Source organism: Ursus arctos, unplaced genomic scaffold (assembly GCF_023065955.2).
Source record: "Ursus arctos isolate Adak ecotype North America unplaced genomic scaffold, UrsArc2.0 scaffold_8, whole genome shotgun sequence".
Lineage (NCBI taxonomy): Eukaryota > Metazoa > Chordata > Mammalia > Carnivora > Ursidae > Ursus > Ursus arctos.
The window spans coordinates 39026606-39045891 of NW_026623100.1; the positions used below are offsets into that span (position 1 = coordinate 39026606).

Below are 19286 nucleotides of genomic sequence, written 5' to 3' on the forward strand. Positions count from 1 at the left end.
GAGAGCCAGCGCTCTGGTGCAACTCGCGACTGAACAAGCGTGAACAGCTTGTGATCGACACAACTTCATACTTTCCAGCCCCTATGCTTTTTATTTGTGGTTTCCTGTCAGGGCTTAAATTCTTCTATTTCTCCCTGCCAAGGTCCTACCTTCTTCTAGGGCATCTTGTTCTCCTTGACACTGGTCCAGATTTCGCGCCCCTCTCGGTACCCTCTTTCCCGCACGCGGGACCTCCCGGGAACATCCGGGCCTCGCACGGGCACCTGCCCTTCTCAGTCTTGTCTCTCACTCGCTTATCATTTGAGTGAGACTCTCTTGCAGGCCGGGTCTGGGTTTCCAGACCAGGGAGCTCCTCCGGGTATTAGCCCGGCTCAGCCACATTCAGCCACTAAGGGACCGGTGCTTGGGGTCAACTAGGCACAACGGCGCTCACCAGGACCCGGAAGAGAGTGTAAAAGCGTAGCAGCCGCGAGGCGCCACAGCAAAGACAGAGCTACCACGCCCAGCGCCGGTCCCCGCCTGCCGGGAGTCCTAGGAGCGACCAGCCGCGTAAGGGGCGGGGCCACGCGCCCAGAGGGGGCGTGGCCCCCAGCACGCGCGGGAAAGGGGCCGGCGTCGCGTGCGCGCGCACAGTCGGCGGCCGCGCGCAGCACGCTCGGGGCCCGGATGGCGGCGGCGGCTGGAAGCGGGACGCCCCGGGAGGAGGAGGGGCCCAGTGGGGAGGCAGCGGCTCCGCAGCCCCAAGCCCCGACGAGTGCGCCCGGGGCTCGTCTCTCAAGGCTGCCTTTAGCGCGAGTGAAGGCTTTGGTGAAGGCGGACCCCGACGTGACCCTCGCGGGACAGGAAGCCATCTTCATTCTGGCACGAGCCGCGGTGCGGCGGGAGCGTCAGGGCCACACGGGCTTGCGGGGCGGATAGGTGGTGAGGGGCGGGGCAGCAGGAACTTTCCGGGGGCGGGGCGTAGCGGCGACGGGGGCCGCTTGGGGAAGAGGAAACGAGGGAGGAGGAGGGTCTGGACTGGGTGTGCATAGCGTAAGTGGGTGAGTGAGGTGCTGGGCCGGATTCAGAGACGTGAAGTGTACGTAGGAGGGAAGACGGAGAAAGAGGCACATACCTGCCGTAGTTGTATTGATTTATTAACACACCTGCCACGTCATAAGGGCTTTGGACAACGACTTTAAGTTGCATTTCGAGTGTCTAATAAAACTTGTAGGAGTGTCAAGTGAATGAGTGCGGTGGATTTACGAGTGACGGAGGAGGGACGTGTCATGGGCTAGCGGGCTAGGGGGAAAGGGAATAATAGTACCTCATGAAGTCCAGGACTGAAAACCTCTTCAGAGCACCCCTTACTTCAGAGCATCCCTTCCCACCGCTCAGAAGCGCTCACAAGAATTGTGCTAGAACCCATTGATTCAATGCTCCTTGTTCGCCTCACAGGAACTGTTTGTGGAGACCATTGCAAAAGATGCCTACTGCTGTGCTCAACAAGGAAAGAGGAAAACCCTCCAGAGGAGAGATTTGGGTAGAGTGTCACTGTGGTATTCCGTATCTGGGGGCAAAGAAGGGAGGGCTGGGGGAGGCTTCCCTCTCACTTGTGAAGAAGCCATCTCCGTAAGGTGAGAGGTGCCACAGTGTCTCTCTCTATGATGTCTTCTGTTGGACTGCCACAGTGATAGAAAGTCCTAACCTTTATGGTCCCTGTGCTTTGGGTGGCTGGAGAGGTGGTGGGGTAGGTAATGAAAGGAGTCTTAAGTGTTGCTAAAGCTGACTAGACCCCTTTATACCTTTTGCCATGTTGTACACTTCTTTTCCCCCCTAGAAACTGGGAGTTTGATTTCTGCCTCTTTAGTTGGTAACCTTTGTGCATGTGTAAGCTTTTGTATACCTTAATCCCACTTTCCCTTCTGTTTTGCTGGACTTTTCTTTGATGACTTTCGGAGCAAAAAGTTTCCCCCCACTGAACAGGGTTTACCTAGAGTTTTCCTACTTTTGTAGAGAAACAGTTGATATGTAAGATTGATGGTGGAGTAGGAATGCATCGCTTGACAGCAAGGGACAAAGTTCATAAATGCCCTTATTTGCATAAAGTGTCATGCCCTTTATTATGTGGGTTGTGGTTTTTTTTTAAAGGTGTTGATGTCCAAATGACCAGAGTTAGTCAGATGTCCTTTTACTGTGTGTTTCAGATAATGCAATAGAAGCTGTGGATGAATTTGCTTTTCTGGAAGGTGAGTTCTCTGTCGATGGGTAATCATTTCCACCTGTCTATCGCATGCTAATGATCTGGGTTAAAACCTTATAAAATTGCTACCTGGTTCTTCTTAGGGATAATTCTTCCTCCCTATTTCCTATTAAGTTGGGGAAAACTAATATATTAAATCTAGTGAGATTTAACAATTCTAATTCTCTTGGGTAACTAGAACTTTTTCCTGAAAACTGTTAATTATAAAAAATGAGAGAGAATATAAAAATCCTAGTGGGGTTAGGTGGATCGAGAAGTTTGTTTCCTACTTTGGTCTCCGTTCCCTTCATATAATGCTATATAATCTTCCCCTCATCATAATGCTAGAGATCAGAAACAATTGCCAACATTTTTTCTTCTTCAACCATCTGTATTAAGTGATTATTTTGCCACTGGGAGATTGTGTACTTGCCTGTGTCTGTTTGTTTTTAAGAATTTTGCATTAACTTGTGTACTAAGTCTTGTCATTGAAGTAGAAAATATTGAGATACCATATTTTAGCTATCTTTTCTCGGATGGATATCTATTTCTCCAATAATTCCTAAATCTGATCAGCTTATTTTTCCCTGCACATATTCTGATTGAATATGAGAGAGCCACACACTTTCAGTTTATTTTCACCTTTACAATACCAGCATGTTCTCATTATCTTCTTCGTGCCTTATTACCTTCAGAAATCCTTTCTGGATGAATTTATTTCACTATTTTTCTCTTTTGTTCTGTAATCAGCCTAGGCCTCTCACCCTTTTGATACATTTTTTAGAAATGTGTTTTAAGATACATTCCCATGGCTAGCTTCAAGTCTAGATTCTTGAGTATTCTTTCAATTTGTAGATCTTTCTTAACCTTTTTTTTCTGCTTGTTTTTGTTAAAAATAACTTAATTGCCTACCTGAGGAAGGCAACTTCCTGTTACTGACTTCCCATCAGTTCTCCAAATATGTTTGGAGCCTACGTTACCTGCTCATTTTTAATTACCAGCTTTTCAAAGAGTATATATAATCAGATTTGTATTTTAAAGACTTAACACTACAGACCTGTGGATGATGAATTGGAAGGTGCCAGGAGTAGAAGTGGAGAGATCTTATGTAGTTTTCTACTCTGGTCTCCACCATGGCATAGTTCTTAGCTTGGATTTTTAATAAATGGTCACTTATTGAGTGGTGGATGTATTCATTTTCATCTTTTGATCCAATAATCTCAGTAATTGCATTCCTCTGCTCTGCCTACATTAGTAGATCTGAATTTTGGTCATTTTAGCAATCGCGGATTCAGTCAGTATTATATTTCGTACCTGGTAAAATAAATGTTCTCATGTCTTTAGATGTATATTTTCTAAGTAGAAAATTATTTTTTTCTTTTGTAATCAAGGCAATATATATCCATGCTTGAAAATCAGTTATCTAATGGCTTCTAATGAAATGTAGCTGCTGCTCCACACTTTTGGTGTTTCTGTCTTTAGTTTTTCAGGTGTTTACTTACGTTTCTAAATAATTTTCATCCTTGATTTTTCAACTGCAGATGTTATCTGTTAACTTTCTGCTGTGATAAATGAAGATTTAGGTAACCTATACTGCTCCATAAATCCCTCCTTTCTGATTTTTGGAAGTTATATCATTATTTTTAGTTCCTTTGTTACCTGTATAGTTTACATAACGTACTAAAATATCTATTTTTTTGGTTAACTCCCCACTTTGGAAGGTGTGACTATTAGTGGACCCATCCTTTCCTTTCCCATTTTTTAACCCACTTCTAGCTTTACTTGGTGTCCTCTATACTTGTATTTTGACAATGTGAAGACTGATAACATATCTTGTTATCTTAGTTAAATCTCCCACGCTTTACATATCTGTTGAATGTAGTAGTTGAAAAACAGTACTGTGAATAGTTCTCCAAACATGGAGAACTTCCTTTACCTCTTCTGTCCTTTAATTTCTCATAGAGGTGCCTTCCCTGCAGGCAACTGTTATTAGTCTCTTGTGTAATATTTGGGATATTTTATGCAGATGAGTTTATGTATGTATATTTTTTTCCAAACCTTTCCTTATGAACACAGATAACAAATGTAAAGTCAATAAATAATGAAATGAACACCATTGCAACCACCAGCTGGGTCAAGAGCTAAAATAGTGTCAGCCCCCAGAAGCTCCATATATATTCCTTCTTCATGGTAGATCTTTCCATCCCCTTTCCTGACACAACAGTATCCTGACTTTTTGATAATTACTTGATTTTCTTTACAGTTTTACGACATAAGCATCCTTAAACAGTAGGATTTGGTTTTATATTTTTTCGAACTTTCTAAAAATGTAACCACACTGTATGTATTCACCGGTCATCTTCTGTCCTGTGACTCTTTTCTTTAGGTTAACACATTTATGAGGTCCGTCTGTGTGGTTGCACATATCTCTTTTCTCTGCTGTATGGCATACGTTGTGTGACAGCATTATAATTGAACCATTTTAATGTGGATATTTGGGTAACTTTTTTTTTTCTGTTATAAGCAATGTGCTATTGATGCTTTGTCCTTAGCTTGCCTTCTGCTCCCTCGTCACTATGAACATTCTTACACATATTTCTCTAGGGGTGTGTGTGGATAAAGGTGCTGGGACATAGGATATGTATATTTCCCTCTTTTATAGATATTGCTGAACTTCCTGCATACCTGATTCACATTTCTACCAAGAATGTATGATAATTCACATTGCTCCTCATTCTCATCAACACTTGGTATTTGATTTTTGCCAGTCTGGTAGGGATGTTAAGGATAATTGCATAGTACTTTCATTTTGCATTGCCCTGATTACTGGTGACATCTTTTCATATGCATGTCCATTTTCTGAGGTGGGGTGGTGTCTTATTTTTATCCTGGATATTTTGTCTTTTTCCTTACTGATTTGTAACTGTATCTGTGATTATATGTGTGTGTGTATATGTGTATATATATATGCTTTTTATTTTTTATTTTTTCTGAATGTAAATCTTTTTCATCATATGGGAAGCCTATATCTTTTCCTGGTTTATGACTTGTCTTTTCACCCTTTAGGGTACCTTTTGATAAACCAGTTCTCAATTAAAGATAGTCAAATGTATTAATTTTTTCTTTATATGTAATGCTATTTGTTTCCTGTATAAGACTTTTTCCCCTACCCCAACATCATGAAGTCATTCTCCTATATGCTAAAATTTTTTATAGCTTTCTTGTCTTTCGTAAAACTACAGTTGACTTTTTGTGTATCCGACTGAGGTAACGAAGGGTCTAATTTAATTTTTTTCTTATTATTTAGATGGGCACTTTTCCATAGAATATTCTGTTATACTACTTTTGTTATAGATCAAGGCTCTTTCTAGGTTTTCTGTTCTTCTGTTGATCTGTTGTGTTTGTTACCATGTCTGTACCACACTGTATCAATTATGGTAGCTTTATCTGAAAGAACAGATCTTCCCACTTTGTTCTTTAAGTGTCTTGGCTATTTTCGATTCTTTGCATTTTCATGTGTATTTTAGAGTCTGCTTGCCAAATTCCACAGGAAAAGGGTACTGATTGGGATTGAATGGAATCTATAGATTACTTGGAGGGAGAAACAATATCTTTATAGTAGTGAATCTTTCAGTCCATGAACATAGTATATTTCTCCATTTATTTAGATCTTTAATGTTTTTTTAAATAAAGTTTTTTTACTTCACAGGAAGAAATCTTGACATGTTTTGTTAGATGCTTTCCTCTAAGTACTTAATTTTGATGCTATTGTTATTGACATCTTTCTAAGAAAAAATTTTCTGAATGTTGCTAGTGTATAGAAATATAATTGGTTTTATATCTTAATTTTGTACCTAACATCTTGCTCAATGCTAATTCTAATGATTTGTGTTGATTCTTTTGGATTTCCTTAGTTACATGGTAATATCCACTAGTAGTGGCAGTTTTGTGAAGTTTTCCCAATCCTTATCTTTTTCTTTCCCTTTTTCTTGGCTAGATTCTGCAGTGTAGTGTTGAATAGATGTCGCTGATAGCAGTCATCTTGATTTCAAAGAGAAAACCTTCAGTGTGTCCTCATTAATTATACTTAACTCTAGTTTTTTTGTAGATTAATTTTAACAGATTGCAGATGCTGTATTGCTGTTTTTAAATTTTATTTATTTATAAATATTTTATTTATTTGAGAGAGAGTGAGAAAGACCGTGCATATGCGTGCCTGCATGAGCATGGGAGGGGGCAGAGGGAGAGGGAGAAGTAAACTCCCTGCTGAGCAGGGAGCCTGGTACAGGCTGGGTCGCAGGACCCTGAAATCTTGACCTGAGCCTAAGGCAGACACTTAACTGACTGAGCCACTCAGGTACCCCTGAGAGATTGGCATTTTTTTCCCTATTGAATGTGAGCCTCATACAAATTAGTTGGAGAGTGTGTGTACCCTTTTTATGTGTTCTCTAGAAAACTTTGTAAGATTGGAATTCTTTTTTTTTTTTTTTTTTTTGTTTAAAAAAATTTTTTTTTTAAACATTTTATTTTGAGAGAGACAGAGCAAGAGAGAGAGAGAGAGAGAGAGCACGCGCGAGCGTGAGCAAGCATGAGCGGGGTGAGGAGCAAAGGGAGAAGCAGACTCCCCGCTGAGCAGGGAACCCTATGCAGGCCTCGCTTCTAGGACTCTGGGATCATAACCTAAGCTGAAGGCAGACTCTTAACCAACTGAGCCACCAGGCGCCCCATTATTTCTTATTTGAATGGTAGAATTCACCAATGAAGTCATTTAGGCTAGAATTTTCCTTGTGGGAAGATACCTGATTGATTACATTTTTTTGTGTGATATAGGGACCATTCTGGTTTTATTTTATTTTTTGAGGCAGTCCTGTCCTGCTTTCCCCTTGAGTTATAGTTTTTCTAGGAATTTTACATTTATCTAAATTTTCAAATTTGTTGGCATAAAGTTCTTCATAGTATAGCTGACCCTTGAACAGCACCAGGTTTTTTGTTTGTTTGTTTGTTTTTGAAAGTTGTTTATTTTTTTTTTTTTTAGTAATCTCTATACCCACCATGGGACTCAAACTCATGAGGCCAAGATCAGGAGTGCATGCTCTTCTGACTGAGCCAGCCAGGCGCCCCAAGTGGGCATTCTTTTTTTTTTTTCGTAGGCTCCATGCCCAGTGTGGGGCTGAGGTGCATGCCTGGGGTGCCTGGGCGGCTCAGTCTGTTAAGCGTCGGACTCTTGATTTCAACTCAGGTCATGATCTCAGGGTTGTAAGATCTGAGCCCTGCATGGGGCTCCCTGCTTAGCAGGGATTCTGCTTGAGATTCCCCCCCCCCCAATGCATGCTCTTTCTCTTTCTAAATAAATAAATAAAATCCTTAAAAACAAAACGAAACAAAAAAAGAAAGAAAAAAGAGTCTCATACCCTACTGACTGAGCCAGCCAGGGTCCTGAATAACACAGGTTTGAACTGTGTGGGTATGTGGGGATTTTTTTACAGTATAACACTGTAAATGTATTTTTTCCTCTTATTTTCTTAATAACATTTTCTTTTTTCTAGGTTATTTTATTGTAATAATACAGTGTATAATACACCTAATATACAAAATATGTGCTAATAGGCTATGTTATTGGTAAGACATCTGGTCAACAGTAGGCTATTAGTAGTTAAGTGTTTGAGACTTTTTATAAGTTAACCATTGTTACTTCTTCTTCTTTTTTTTTTTTTTTAAGATTTTCTTAATTTATTTATTCGACAGAGATAGAGACAGCCAGCGAGAGAGGGAACACAAGCAGGGGGAGTGGGAGAGGAAGAAGCAGGCTCATAGCGGAAGAGCCTGATGTGGGGCTCGATCCCATAACGCCGGGATCACGCCCTGAGCCGAAGGCAGACGCTTAACCGCTGTGCCACCCAGGCACCCCCAAATTTTTGCTCTTTTTAAGTGTAATTTATTATTTCATTTTTTCCCTCTCTCAGGAAATTATATACTTTATTCTTTTGTTACTCTACAGTTACTGTATGCATTCTTATTTCAGCAGAGCCTAAAGATAGTACCTTTATACTTGTCCTCAAGAAAATAGGATCTTAGAATTATTAACTCTCTATGCAAGGCCCTCTTCCCCATATATGCTATTATTGTCATGTGTTTTTGTTTTGCTTTGTCAATCCACATAAGGCACTGTTACTGTTGTATTATATGGTAAAGATCACATGAATTTATTCACATATTTATACTATCTTTGCCCTTCTTATATTTCTGCTTCTCCATTTTTGATCATTTTCTTTCTTTCTGAAGTAAATCCTTTAGAACTCCTTTAGTATGGGTCTGCTGGTAGCTGACTCTTTTTTGGGTGGTGGTGGTGGTAATGAAAAAGCCTTTATTTACTTTCATTGTTAAAAGTATCTTGCTGAATATAGAATTTTAGGTGGAAAGTTATTTCTTTATCATGTTGAAGCTCTCATTCTGCTTCTTTTGGCTTCCATCGTTTCTGTTGAGAAATCACGGTTAATCAGTTAATCTTTTGAAGCTAATTTGTCCTTTTTTGGTTACTTTTAAGATTTTGTATTTGTCTTTGATTTTTCTGTAGTTTCCGTTGGATGTATACACGTGTAGATTTCCCTCTCTGGTCTGCTTAAGCTTCTTAAATATATGGATTGATGTCTTTTATTTGTCCTGGAGAAGTCTCAGCTAGTTATCTTTTCAGATAATGGCTCTGCTTTGTTCTTTCTCCTTTCTCATTAGGATTCCCATTAAATATATATTAAACCTCAATCATAATTTTACCTTTCCATGCTTGTGTGTAGTTTTTTTCTGATCTCTCAGGTTGTTAATTCTTTCTCTGGTGGTCTTGTCTCCTTTAAACTGTTCTATGGATTTCTTAGTTTGTTTTTGTTTTTGTATCTTCAGTTCTGTGAATTCCATTTGCTTATATTTCAAATTTACTTTGTCACTTGTTATTACATTCGCTCCAGATATTTTGAAGCTTGCCTTTTATTTCTTTAAACAAAGTAAGTGCAGTTGTTTTATAGGCTCTGTCCAGTCTAATATCTACAGCCTTTTGAGGCTGACTTATTTTATTTTTTTTCCTGACCTGTTCCTGTTGATATTGTTTCATGGTCTTTTTTCCTCTTTATGCCTAGTTATCTTGGTGTATTGGTCATTGTACTTGAAAAAAATTATTTGTTGGATAGTTTGAGGCCTGTATGATGAAATGTTTCTCCAAAGATTTTTATTTGCTGCTGCAAGGTACCTAGGGGAATGTGTAAATTCAGGATCTCCTTAATCCAAGACTTGAGGATTAATTAATAATTAATAATTAATATAAGTGAATCCTGACTGCAAGTCTGTGAGGGGGCTGATTTAATTCTAGTCTAGCTTTACTCTGGGGGTATAGCCTAATGGGACTACAGCTTTTTAAAAAATCCGAACTTCCCACTTGGGCAGAGTCTTAGATTTGACTTAGCTAAAATTTCCGTCTCTGTCTTTTAGACTAGCAAAAAAGACCTCAGGGCAAAAGCAGATTTGGAGGTTGGGTTTACTTTGTGTTCTTGCTTTCTCTAGATCTTGGATTTCACTTTTTGATGCCTCTTCAGTGCTTGAAGGATTTTCTTTTTAAAAATATTTCAGTCAGCTTTATCAGTTGATCTCAGCAGGAATTTGCCTTTATAACAAGAAGAGGCTGTTTTTTTTCTTTTCTTTTTTTTTTTTTTTTAACTTAGAGGTGTTTTTGCTTTGTTTTCTTATATGTTCTTTTCTCTGAATTATATTTTATTCTAGCTTTTTTTTTTTTAGATAAATTTTAGTTTTTCCTTTCATTTTGCAGTTTGCCCAGTAATTTTCATTCTGTTTAGGAATAAAGGAGTAAGAAGGCTGCTTGGAAGCTGTGTATACATAGGAAGGTGGTTTTTGCTTTGCACTTTTATGTTAGGGTGGGCAGAGGTGGGACCAGGTGTTATGCTGGGGCCCTGAATGCCTTACTGTGGGGAGCTGGTATTTTCAGAGGCTTCTCTAGTTCTTCAGATTATTTATTTAGTTTATTGGAAGAGAGCCCTCTGATTTTTTTCCCGTTTAGCTTTAAATGTTTGTCTTCTGGTAATGCTATAGGCTGGAAGGGTTGTAGGGAGGTGGGGCCACCTGTTTCTTATAGACCCTCAAGTCATTAACCCTTTCTAGCCTGTGCATCTTTCTGTTGTTCCTGTGTCTGAGTCGGCCTGGAGACTGTCCGTGAATCTCTTGGGCAAATGGGCTCCCACCTCTGCTGCTCCTTCTGTTCATTCTAGGCTTATGTTTTTTCCTGCTGTATTTATAAACATACTTCAGTCAGATTTCTATTATTCAGCTTTTTGTTGAAATCTCTTACCTGCTGATGGGCCCCCTTCTTTGTTGTAGATTTATACTTTTTTAAAACCTTATTTCCTTTTGAATGGAATCTTGGATGGGAGGACATACAAAGTTGTGGGCTCAGTCTCCCATCTTGAATTGGAACTTTCTCAAAAGATTATAAACTTTTTCCTTAGATAACTTTTATATTTTGTATCATGCTTTGTATGGAATCCCCAAATGCTCATTAACTAACACGGCAACCTCTTTGCCCTTTACCAACTTCCAATTCTAACTCTCTGGACCAGTATGCTTAATTCACAGCTGCCCAATTTCTGTAGTGACATGTTTAGTGATCTTTTGGATGGATATTCCTCAAAATGAGTATTTTGGTCTTAGAGAACTGACAATACCAGTGCAGCTTCCACTTGAATTTTGCCCAGTTACACTCATCCAGTTCTTGAGGCACCTTGCTTTACATGTTGCTCTTTGTTTTTTTTCTTGTTTTTGTTTTTGTTTTTGTTTTTTTAGGAACTTTGGATTGATGGCTGAGCTGGGCAGTTTTGTGAGCTTTCACCTGCATCCTTTGGCCAGCCCCTCTCCTGCAGGCCTCAGCTTTGAAGAACAGACTATTTGGAATATTGTACTTATATGCTTTTCCTGTTCTACCTTCACCTAAGCCGGGATAAGCAGAGATCTCACCTATTAGCTTTTCTCTACAAGGTCTTCCACTCCTGTGTCTTCCATTTCAGGCTTGGATGCAGCCTCTGTTGAGGCAGAGGAAAAGAAAATGATTTGTGTAGGTTGCTTATTGAATGATGAGGACCATAATAAAGGTCTCTGATCAATTTCAACCCAGTGTGTTTTATAATCTTGCCTTTGTCCTTGCCATGATAACTGGAGGGCCACCACGTCCCGTCAGAGACCTTTGATCTTTCTTGCCAGCTGTTCTAAATCTCAGTCCTTTGATTTATTTGCTTTTTATTTGCTTTTTTCCAATATGTCACCGGAATGTGATTTCAGAAGTTATGGGATGTCACTTAAGGTCTTCAGAAGTTTAAATAAATGTGATCCTAGATTTAAAACCAGTTAAATTTTAACAGCTTTATTGAGATATAATGCACATACTATACAATTTACCCATTTAAAGTGTACATTTCAATAGTTCTTAGTATATTCATAGATATGTGCAGCTATCACCACAGTCAATTTTTAAATATCTCCATATTAGTGGAATCATAAGATATGTGGTATTTTGTATCTGGCGTCTTTCACTTAGGTAATGTTTTCAGGGTTTGTTTATGTTATAGCATGAGCAGTATCCATTCCTTTATTTTTATTTTTAAAATTGTGGCAAAATATACATAACCTAACATTTACTGTTTTAACTATTTTTAAGTGTACAGTTCTGTGGCATTAAGTACATTCACATTATTGTGTAGCCATCACCATCGTCCGTCTCCAGAACATTCTTCATCTTCTCAAACTGCAGCTGTAGACACTAAACAATAACTGCCCATTCTTCCCTCCCTTAGGCCCTGGCTGATTTTTGTTTTTTAAGGGAAAGTTTGGGTGATCTAGCAGGAGGGAGGCAAAGTACTTGGAAAGTAGTATTTGAGGAGAGCAGCAGGAAACTGATTAAAACACTTGACCAGTTTTCAGATTCTTCTGTGGCATTTGTTTGAAATGCCCATTTCTAGACCTAATAAATTAGAATCTCAGGGGCTGGAGCTCCAAGACTCTCTATTAGTTTTTTCAAATAAATTCCCCAAGTAATTTCCTTCCCACCACTGGTCCACAGACTACTGATCTACAGGAAAATGTAAATCTCCCTTCTAAGGGCCGGGGGTGGGTGGTAAAGTATGACTGTAGAATGTCGGGAATAGAGAGGAAGAGAAGGAAAACAACAACCACTACTCTTTAAGAAGTAAGAGGGGAGTACCGGATTTTGTAGGTCAGCTGGTGAAGGTTCTGCCTTAAGGAAAGGACTGGGCAGAGAATGGTGCAGAGAAAGATTCAAACCAAAGGAAGGCCTCAGTGAGACTGTCTGCAAAGCTGTTTGTTGAATCTACTCAATGTAATCTCTAGCGTATCCACACTCCTTGTCTGTACGGTCCTCACGATGCGCAGTGCCTGGCTCATGGGTCCTTCATACATGTCTGTTGAACTGATTCATAGGTCTTCAGGTGGCCTACGAGTCCAGAGGCTCCCGTGTTCCTGGGCCATAACCAGCAGGGGGAGGCTGACTCCCCGAGCCCTTGGTGAAGGCAGCCACCCTTAGACCCTTTTACTGGATGTGTTCTTTTCTGCCAGATTGGGTTAAGGCTGTGACAATTGTAGGGATTAACTCTGAGTTTCCTGAGAAATGACAATTACACTTTTCCTATGGATCCTGGCCCAGAAGCCTTCCAGACTTTCTAAGCCGCATATCCACTGCAATACAGAATTCTCGCTCTTTCACTGCAGGTTACCTAAACCTCAGAAACGTGTTTTCCCTGTTTGCAAGATCTGGTGAAATGTAGAGGAAACAAGTGTGGGGCTCTGCTCAGAAGCGCAAGATCAAAGCTCTTTGCTCATAATGGTACGCTCCAGTATGTGAGCAATGGTAGATCTCCCCAGGAATTTGGAAATAAGCTAGGAAGATTGCCCTCTGAAAGTGGAACCTCTAAGTCAAACATTTCAGAGGCTGAATTGCTCCCAGACTCAACTAGACCTGATCAAATGTATGAAGAAGAATGTGCCAGTCAGTAGAGGGCACTGGTTAGTCGTGAAAGAGAGGAAGGAGTTCCAGAGACAAGTTGTTAGGTAGGGTAGCTTGAACCTTAGCCAGTGCTTGGAGTACTATGGTCCCATTGACCAGCTATGTCAGCCTGCCCCATTCAGGTGCCTTCAAACACTGCAGTCCTATCCAACTCCCTTTGTCCATGCGGTCACTGTGGGATCTGGGCTCCTTCCATCTTATTGCTTTGTCATTCCCTTCTCTATTGCACTGTTCAAGAGAACTTCCTGTGATGATGGAAATGTTCTATATCCACGTTGTAGCCACCCACAACATGTGGCTACTGAGCCAGTGAAATGTGGAACTAAACTTTTAATTTTACTTTTTTTACTTTAAAATCTATTTTGTTTCAAGTTTTTGTTTAAATTATAATTTGTTAACACATAGTGTAATATTGGCTTGGGAGTATAAATTTTTAATTTTACTTCATTTAAATGTAAATAGCCAGAAGTCTCAGCCACAGCATCTTCTCTGTGGAACTCAACTATGGAACTGTGGGCACAATAAGATTTCTAAGCCTCGGTGACGATAGTGGTTACTACTCCATAAGGAGGGTCACAGAATAGCGCCAGAAAAGCCCTCCGCACTGGGTGGGGCACAGAGTACTGAGTCAACACTGGCATTGTTATTACAGCTTTTGCCAACTCCAGCGTCCATCTTCAGCATTGCTACTGAGCAATGAAGCCCTTTTTATTCTGAACATCACTCGTCTGTGGTAACAAAAGCTCTAAATAAGAAATGAGGGCTCCTCCAAGCACACATGAGGGAAATACCATAAATGGAGATGTGTCTCCACATCAGACATCGAGCTTCATTAATGAGAGTCTGCTTCCGAGAAAAAGGTTCATTTTGATGTGCTGACAATCCCAGGTTTCTTAGCCTGAGACATCCTCACTGAGCTTATTAATGTCAATGTGAAGGACCTCTTTCAAGATGCCAGGGAGCTTTTACCCAAGACAGACAACAAGGCCCTTTTGCTTTCCACTTCCTAATTGAGTCTAGTACAGTGAGTGGAGAAAGGCATGCTTTTAAAAAGGTGTCTGCGCCCGTCACTTCATAGTGTTTTCTTGAGGCACTGCTAATTAGCACATCTCTGCCTTATTAGAGATGATAAATAGAGACCGACCAGGCCTCCTTTGGGCAGGGAGAGTTGTAGAAATCATCTGTCCTCATCTCAGGGATGCCACACCAGAGTGGCACAAAGCAGAGACCAAAGTTCGGCTTTTTAAATCACACTGAAGATAATGAATTTACTAAAGACTCTCAGTACATTTTAAAGAAATGCGACATTTCAGAGCAAATAGCTGTGAAACTGTATTTCCAAACAATGGGCAATTGTATTGCTTATTCACCTTACCTGAAAAAAGAAACTTTGTGCCTTTGGTGCTTTGAAATAGTAAAATACCAGGTGAATGCTGGGTGAAAATCTTAGGGAGAATTTTAGGGTTCCTCCTTGTGCCACTGTTGCTATATGGTGCAGCTAAAAGCAAGAAGCCAAATTTTTTTTTTTTCCTAATTATCATTCTTAATTGTGATGAATCACAGTAATTTCATGAAGCACTTTGTAAAAGTGAAAAGGTCTGTAAGTCAGAATGTGTGTTCTAATAGAGAAAAATGTCAGACATAACCGAATTGGGGAGAGAAAATTCCTAAGAGCTCATTGTCATGGGAAACCCACAAGCTCATAGTATAAGACATAGACCAAGGCCTAATGGCAGACACTTGGGCATAGGACAAGAGGAAACTCTCAGCTGGGTGGTACTGGGAGACAGGAGAGCGAATTTGCCAGCAGGCACCAGCAGATCTGTATTTGTGCTAATATGGGTGAGTGAGGTACTAATGGTGCTGTACTCTAAGGTTCCTGAATGTAGCCTACGGGGCCCCGAGTGGCTGAACAGGCCCGCTCTGAGAGGATTTCACAAGGGGCTTTGTCTGTGTTAAGCTTCTGGAAAGGGCTGAGGTTTTCCTGGGGTTTGATTTCATCAGTTTATATAGCTAGTGGTTTAGGAATGACGGTATCATCAGCTGTGAGGCAAGTGCCTACTCAGGTCGGCAGGGGGAGCCAGGAGTCACAGGCTGGGATAGATGGATGGATGGTTCTCCTCTAGGTGGCACTAGGAAAACCCTGCCCAGTGTTCTGGAAGATAAAAGGAAACTTTGCAGCCATGCCCCACTGACAATAAGAATTGTCATGGCTGATGGAAACTGGAAGGAAAATCCAATGACTGATATGCCAAAGGCCAGGTCTGACCAGCCCTTTCTGCTCGGAAGCCTTGGTGACTATTGGCCCTCAGGATAAGGTCCTAGCCGCTTAAGCAGACTTTACAAGGTCTCTCTTCATGAGGTCTTTGTGATCTACCTTGTCCGTCCCTCTGTGCTCGTTTCTCCTCCCTGCCCACCTTGTGCTCCAGCCCCTGGATTTCCTGAGGGAGCCATGGTCTCTGTGGCTGTTCCCTCAGCCTGCTGTACATTTCTGCTCATTCTCTTCTCTCTCGTTTGCCGGCCTGAAGTATATGGCTGGGAAACTTCCTGGCCACCCTCTATGTGACGATGGGTGTCCTTCCTCTGTGGCTCCCACAGGGCCCGTCTCTCCCCATCTTAAGGCTCATGACACTGTGGAATCATTGCTTGGCACCCTGTCTGTGTCCCCGTTAAAAGGCCTGCTCTGTGAGGGGGGAATGGCGTGTGCCTGCTGTTCTGTTCTGGCCTCGGCGCCCCCGCTCTGGTTCTGGTGTGAGACAGGTAAAAGATTTGTTTGAAAAAATTGTGTTAAAGTAGTTATAGTTTAAAAAAGTAGTATGCAGGGTGCCTGGGTGGCTCAGGCAGCTAAGCATCTGCCTTCAGCTCAGGTCATGATCTCAGGGTCCTGGGATCGAGTTCTGCATTGCTCTCCTTGCTCAGCAGGGAGTCTGCTTCTCCCTCTGCTTGCCACTCCTCCTGCTTGTGCTTGTGCGCTCGCGCTCTCTCTCAAATAAATCTAAAAAAAAGTGTATAAATCTATGATTACTGTAAAAAAAACCTTAACACTGGGGCGCCTGGGTGGCACAGCGGTTGGGCGTCTGCCTTTGGCTCAGGGCGTGATCCCGGCGTTATGGGATCGAGCCCCACATCAGGCTCCTCCGCTATGAGCCTGCTTCTTCCTCTCCCACTCCCCTGCTTGTGTTCCCTCTCTCGCTGGCTGTCTCTATCTCTGTTGAATAAATAAATAAAATCTTTAAAAAAAAAAAACAAAAAAAAACAAAAACCTTAACACAGAAGATTGGTTGAAAAGTGGAATTCCCTTTAGTCCAGCTCCACCATTAAGCTCCCCATCCCTGTAGGTGCCCCTGTGGCCGGTTTGCTGTGCTAGCCTGCCAATTTTGTATGCAGGCTCATATTCATGCATATGTAATCTTAAGGCAAAATAGGGAAAAAACAAGCCATATAATACAGTATATATGTGGTATATAGGATATATATATGGACACACACACCATTTATGCATGTGTGTGTGTGTGTGTGTGCGCGCGCACGCGTGCAGTTAACATTCTAAGTTGTAAGCAACAGAAACAAACCTGGATGACAGAAAAGGAATTTAATGTTGAGTAGCTCTCAGACTTGGCAGTAGGCTGAAGAAGCAGGCTTGGACAGGGGGAAGAATGGGAAGCCGGATGACTCGTATCACGGCCAGAGACCCTTCCAGGGCAGATCTGCTGGGGACACCGAGGCTGTCCACTGAGCCAGGACTCCTCAGCCGTGCTCTCCGGCCTGGCCCCGCCGCCTCTGTCAGTGCTGCTCACTGCTGCTGGAGCTGCCCCTGACCAACAAATGCCGTTTGTCTCTGCTTTTTCATTCCTTCCTGCTCTATGCGGAGGCCCTGGCAGAGTGCTGGGGGTGGGGGGGCTTGTTAGGAGCCAGTGGGGTGCAATGGCACTGGACCTGCTGTGTCTGCACACTGACTCCTAGGGAGGTGGCCTCTGCCTCCCGCTAAGTCTGCTTCTCTCATGGTTTTTCTTCTAGTAGTTTTTGTTTTCTTTTACTGCTTAAGTTTTGATCCATCTGGCCTTTATTTTGGCCCATAGAGTGACATGGGGAGCTATCATTACTTCTTTTCTGGATGGCTACTTGGTTTTCCAGATGCCATATAAAAAATAATCCAGCCCCATCCCTACCCTCAGCACACCGTGTTTTGAAAGGCTACCCTTTAAATGTGTTAAATCTCATACGTGTTTGGATAGGTGTATTTCCGGATTCTCTGTTCTGTTCCACTGACCTATCTATTCGTGTACTGGTACCAAATTGTGTATTTAAAGCTTTTGTCAAAAGAACACATCTATGTTTTTGGAAACTTTAAATTTTGAAATAGCTTCAGACTTGAGTTGCGAGATTAGTACAAAGAACTATGTTCCCTTCACCTGGATGCACATTTGCTTGCACTCTCTTTATTTCATATGTTAGTATTGTATAATTTTTATTGGGAGCCTTTCAAGAATAGATTGTAGACACGCTACCTCCCGTGAGACAATGACAAACATCAGGAAATTTAACACTGCTGCAATGTTATTATCTGATCTATGGATTTATTTAAATTCTGTCAATTATCTCAATAATATCCTTTAAAGTAATTTTCATAGCCTTTTTTCCTTATCCAGATACAATACAGGATCATTCCTTTTATGGAGTTTTCATGTCTTTTTTGTCTTTGATCTGTATCAGATCTTCAGATTTGTTTTTCATGACTTTGGCATTTTTTAAGAAAACGGCCCATTAATTTTTTTTTTAAAGATTATTTATTTATTTATTTAACAGAGAAAGCCAGTGAGAGAGGGAACACAAGCAGGGGAAGTGGGAGAGGAAGAAGCAGGCTCATAGCAGAGGAGCCTGATGTGGGGCTCGATCCCATACCGCCGGGATCACGCCCTGAGCCAAAGGCAGGCGCTTAACCGCTGTGCCACCCAGGCGCCCCCCATTAATTTTTTTTAAGAATATTATTTGGTCATGTACTAATGTAGCGTTCATATCAGTCAAGGTCCTGGCAGAAAATAAAGGCACTCAGGAAGTTCAAGAGAATTTAGTAAAGGGACAATTTTCAGAAGTATGGGCAGGATTAAGGGACACAAGGGATACTGAGAAGTTATCCCCATCCCTGGGCCCGAAGGGGCCAGGGGAGGGGACATTTTGACACAGCTGGTGAGAGCCAGAGCTTGGAGGAGAAATTGCATCCTTTGCTTAGAATCACTCCCCCATTTTTTGATTTGATAATTTGTTTCACGTGTATTGAGTTTGAGACGTTCTTTGTAGATCTTGGATATAAGTCTTTTATCTGTAGTGTCGTTTGCAAATATCTTCTCCCATTCCGTGGGCTGCCTCTTAGTTTTTTTGACTGTTTCCTTGGCTGTGCAGAAGCTTTTATCTTGATGAAGTCCCACAAGTTCATTTTGTCTTTTGTTTCTCTTGCCTTTGGAGATGTGTCATGAAAAAAGTTGCTGTGGCCGATGTCAAAGAGTTTGCAGCCTATGTTCTCCTCTATGATTTTGATGGATTCCTGTCTCACATCGAGGTCTTTCATCCATTTGGAGTTTATCTTTGTGTATGGTGTGAGAGAATGGTCAAGTTTCATTCTTTTGCATATAGCTGTCCAGTTTTCCCAGCACCATTTATGGAAGAGACTGTCTTTTTTTCCACTGGATGTTTTTTCCTGCTTTGTCAAAGATTAGTTGCCCAAAGAGCCAAGGGTCCATTTCTGGGTTCTCTATTCTGTTCCATTGGTCTATGTGTCTGTTTTTGTGCCAGTACCATGCTGTCTTTGTGATCACAGCTTTGTAGTATAGCTTGAAATCAGGCAACGTGATGCCCCCAGCTTTGTTTTTCCTTTTCAACAATTCTTTGGCGATTTGGGGCCTTTTCTGGTTCCACACAAATTTAAGGGCTGTTTGTTCCAGTTCTTTGAAAAATGTCATTGGTATTTTGACCAAACTCAATACACGAGAAACAAATAAT

General features: G+C 41.3%; 1 protein-coding gene across 3 annotated transcripts in view; it reads left to right on the forward strand.

Moving 5' to 3' along the window:
- Positions 1-624: 624 nt before the first annotated feature.
- POLE4 (DNA polymerase epsilon 4, accessory subunit) overlaps positions 625-19286 on the forward strand; it is a 47664-nt gene continuing 29002 nt past the window's right edge. For 2 of the 3 annotated variants that reach the window (XR_006411939.3, XM_026482047.4), the window contains exons 1-3: positions 625-873; positions 1438-1522; positions 2187-2228. Coding sequence is in view for 2 of the 3 variants with exons in the window: in XM_026482047.4 (XP_026337832.1) it covers positions 667-873; positions 1438-1522; positions 2187-2228 (334 nt within the window). In the remaining variant the exon portion in view is untranslated. Of the gene's footprint in view, positions 874-1437; positions 1523-2186; positions 2229-11059; positions 11383-19286 lie in introns of those variants that run through there. The other variant, XM_026482038.4, reaches the window with a different exon arrangement.